The sequence below is a fragment of the Limulus polyphemus genome, unplaced genomic scaffold (genome assembly GCF_000517525.1).
Source record: "Limulus polyphemus unplaced genomic scaffold, Limulus_polyphemus-2.1.2 Scaffold3553, whole genome shotgun sequence".
In the NCBI taxonomy this organism is placed as follows: Eukaryota; Metazoa; Arthropoda; class Merostomata; order Xiphosura; family Limulidae; genus Limulus; species Limulus polyphemus.
The window spans coordinates 26,045-30,019 of NW_013669163.1; the positions used below are offsets into that span (position 1 = coordinate 26,045).

The 3,975-nt window shown below is 32.5% G+C and overlaps 1 protein-coding gene across 5 annotated transcripts in view; it reads left to right on the plus strand.

Annotated features, from left to right (window-relative positions):
- The window catches only part of LOC106469575 (dentin sialophosphoprotein-like), a 29,994-nt gene that overhangs the window by 23,486 nt on the left and 2,533 nt on the right, over positions 1-3,975 (plus strand). For all 5 annotated transcript variants that reach the window (XM_022398144.1, XM_022398145.1, XM_022398146.1 and 2 more), the window contains one exon: positions 1,360-2,446. In XM_022398144.1, the coding sequence (XP_022253852.1) occupies positions 1,360-2,446 (1,087 nt within the window). The remainder of the gene's footprint in view (positions 1-1,359; positions 2,447-3,975) is intronic.

The following is a 3,975-nucleotide window of genomic DNA, read 5'->3' on the forward strand; positions in this document are numbered from 1 at the left end:
TAGATCGGCCCAAAATTGAGTTGGACTATCGGCCCACCGGGACAAGTCCCGGTATCCCGATAGGCCAATCCGCCCCTGTACCTAGCTAAATATTTTGATTAAAATTTAATAAAATTAACAATGTGCAAAAAATAAAAATTTGCTAAAGATATTTTAATCAAAGCAAAACCGGGTACATTGCTCCTGCTTCTTGCATGTGCTTTACATGATATTTCAAGTTTCCAAAACAAAATTCCCTACCTTTTGGTGTCCTGATTTCTTATGTGTGGTCAAGTGTCGTTTGCAGTGTATTTTGACTTTATTATTGTTCCATTTAACAAAGAATTGATTTATTATCTTCTCATTGCAACACAATGTAAATTAAAATTTGCCGATACAAAACGTTTTGGTAAATTCATTGTATAGCTGATTCTTGCGAGTACAAGCAAGCACAGCAAAAGATATGGATTAAGCTAGTCTGTTTAGTTTACGGAGTGTGCACGCATGTTTGAGAAAAAGCACCTGTCTTTTTCAGTTAAGGGGAGTTAGAGAGTAGGCATGTATGTGTAGAAAAAAAAAGAGGGAGAGGAAGAGCAGAAAGAGAGAAGAGAGCAAAGAGAGAGAATGAGCAGAGAAGCAAATGAAGGCTCCATAGAGTTTTTAAATCGTTTTAACACATAATTGATCATGGATAGAATGATTAGAAGTCCTCACACAGAAAAGAAACATAAATAAGACCACTCTTGATCACAAATTACCCAAAAAATCTAGCCTTTTCAAATTGAGACTAATTTGTCAGCTTGTTTGCCAAAAATTGGTATATTGGTCACTTTGCGGCTTCTGAAGACATGGCCACATAGCTCATGTTACTTCTCACACAAAGTATGTGTACCCCAAGATATGCTTTAAAGATATGGCCTCGCATAAAGAACAGACCCCCCAGAGAGATAGAGACATTCATGGTTTTATATATATAGATAATATTGTATATTCTGCATCATAGGCTTTTTTGTTTATTGTGATGCTAAAAGTAGAGTGAAGCAAACTTCCCCTTAGTGTGGCAGTTTTGTCAGAACAATAAAACAAAACCTTTCCACAATGTCATGATATACCTATTCTTCTCTCACAGTGATAGCGCTATATTTGTTATGAAACTTAGCATATTAAAGAGTCCTATTAATATGTGTATTCTGAAACCTGAGGCTTCCTATGGTGTAATGGAAGTTTTAGTTTCAAAATAAACAGTTTTTTAAGCCTAAAGGCATTATGTATTCTCATCTTTGTTACTTAACTTTCTTTATTTAGAAAAAAATATTATATTTTAATCCTGAACAATCAATGGTTTATTAGTAATAGTAAAACTTCTGCCTTGCAATATAGGACAAAGCTTCATCCACTACTACTGTAGATGATGACGATAGACCTGCTTCTTCACGAATTGAAGTTAAAGAGGATGAAAAGATAAATTATATGGAATCAGAAAATGGTTTAGGAGTTGATCACATGGATTGTGATACATTAGAAGATGATGGAAAAGAAGAAGAGAAACTTATTATTGATGAACTGGAAGACAATAAGGAAATTAAAGAGGAGATAGCTACTAGTATATTATATAATGAAAAAACTGAAAATAAAACCAATTGTGTTATATTAGAAGATGATGAAGAAATAGAAGAGAAATTAAGTAATGGAGAATTAGAAAGTGATAAAGATGTAGCAGAAGAGGTAGCTTCTGATTCGTCAGATGATGAAGGAAATGAAGAAGTGGATGAAAAATGTGATACTAGTAATACAGATACAGACAGAGTAGTTGACGACAAGATATGTTTGAATGAATTAAATCATGAACTAAAAGCTGAAGTGAAAAAAAGCTCTTTGGAAGATGGAGGAAGCATAAAAGATGTTGGTTTTGATGAATCTGAGAATGAAAAAGAAATTAGAGATAATACAAATTATGCTTCCTTAAGAAATAGAGAAGTATTGGAGAAGAAATCTAACTCTAATACAGTTGATGTTGCTGATAGAGGACTGGAGAAAGAGGGTAGTTCTAGTTTGTTATTGGAAGGAGGAGATGAAAACCATATTGATGTAACTTTAACAGAAGGAAAAAGAAGAGAGATTGAAGAAAAGCTTCATGCTAAATGCCTTAGTGACGATAGTAAAGAAATTATTGAAAACACTTTAAGCACAGACCATGAAGAAGAGAGAGTTACTGGCAAATATCAGTGCTCTGAACATATCTGTAGAGAAGATGCTGTGACAAAATATGAAAAAGATTTTGTTTTAGTTAGTTCAGCTACTGATGAAAAACTGAATAAAGATGACTCTGAACAGAATAAGGAAGAAAGTGAGTTACTTAACTTAGATGTGAAAAACACAGGAAAAAAGAGTGAGCTTAGTGATAAAAGTAATTCAACTCAAGGAAATTCTAATAAAGACAAGAATGAAGAAAGACATTCCCTATCAGGTACGGAATGAAAGCATTAGATATTTCAGGAAAGTTATTAGTTTATGTGTATAGAGGTTAAACTTTTGGTTGTATTGACACAGTTTTTATGGTAGATGTAAACATAAATTGCTTTGTAGTATTTATTATTAATAACTGTCATATTAGTTTGCAGTTTTTTTTTAGATAGTCTATTACATACTATGACAAAACTCTGACTAAATACTAAAAAGTTTATTTTAAAGTGATAAAAGTTCCTTTCAGCAACAAACAAACTATTTTATGAAAGTATTTAGATTGTTTTCATTAGTTTTAGTGAAGTTCCTGTCAAAGAGGGTTTGTTTCTTGTACAATATATCAAAATACAAAACATTAGTGATATAAGTCAAACAGTTGAGCAGTTAATTTTGTGCTCCTCAGTGGCTCAGTAATAAGTCTGAACATTTATAACTCTAAAAACTGGTTTTGATACTCATGATGGGCACAGCACAGATAGCATATTGTGCAGCTTTGTGCTACACCTTTTACCTCTTAAGGCAACAACACCAACAAAGTAAAATATTAAAAGAGATCACTGAAATCGATGAGTAAAGTTTGTCTTCCATGTTTGCTACACAGTCAATATTAGATTTAGGTATAGAACATATAGGATCTTAGCATCCATATCTGCTTTTAATTTATTTTTTCATTTCACATGAGAGGCTTCTAAAGAGACATTAATTCTGATAAATGGTGTATATTTCCTTTGCTGCCTATGTGTACTACTTCCAAGATATTTTCTCTATCAAGACACATTATTATCTTCATGTAGTTTGAACCCTAGTTTTATATGTTAAACTGTTTGTTTTTTGTCAAGCTGAGAAAGTATTTAAGACTGTACTTTAATTATATTTGTGTAGGTTCAACATATAGGTTTTATTTTCTTAAATTCAATGGATTTTGAGGCTAGAATCACACTTTTCGTTTCTAAGGCTCAATCACCTTTCAAATATGGGGTCACATTAGATATACCCTAGAGTCAACCCGTCTATACTTATAACAGTTTCAACAGTGCAAAAGCTAGATTTCATGAATATATTACTTGTAACCATTTTATAAGACCTAATTTAGAAAAACCATTGCCACATTTTCTATAATGTGGTTCTACTGTCTGTTAGATTTAAGGTACATTTTTTACTTTGTTGGTTTAATCAGCAACTTTATGTTTCAAGGCTAAGAAACATTCTTAGGTTCAATGGCTCTGCATTATATTGAAGTAAGTGTACATTTCTTGCATTGTGGATCCAATCAATCTTTAGAGGTCAGAGTAACTTCTATTAATTGTGGGCTTTAGGAATTTGCAGAAGCAAAGTTACATTTTCAGCTTTGCATCTTTAGTAATATGTAAAGATTAGGGAACTTGTTCTTCACTACACATATAACCAGTCTGTACAAACCAAGGTACATTTCAGCATTGTGTCTTTAGTAATATGTAAAGATCAGGGAACATGTTCTTCACTACACATATACACCTGGAAAAAAGTTAAGCACCCCCAAATATTTTTCAGGAT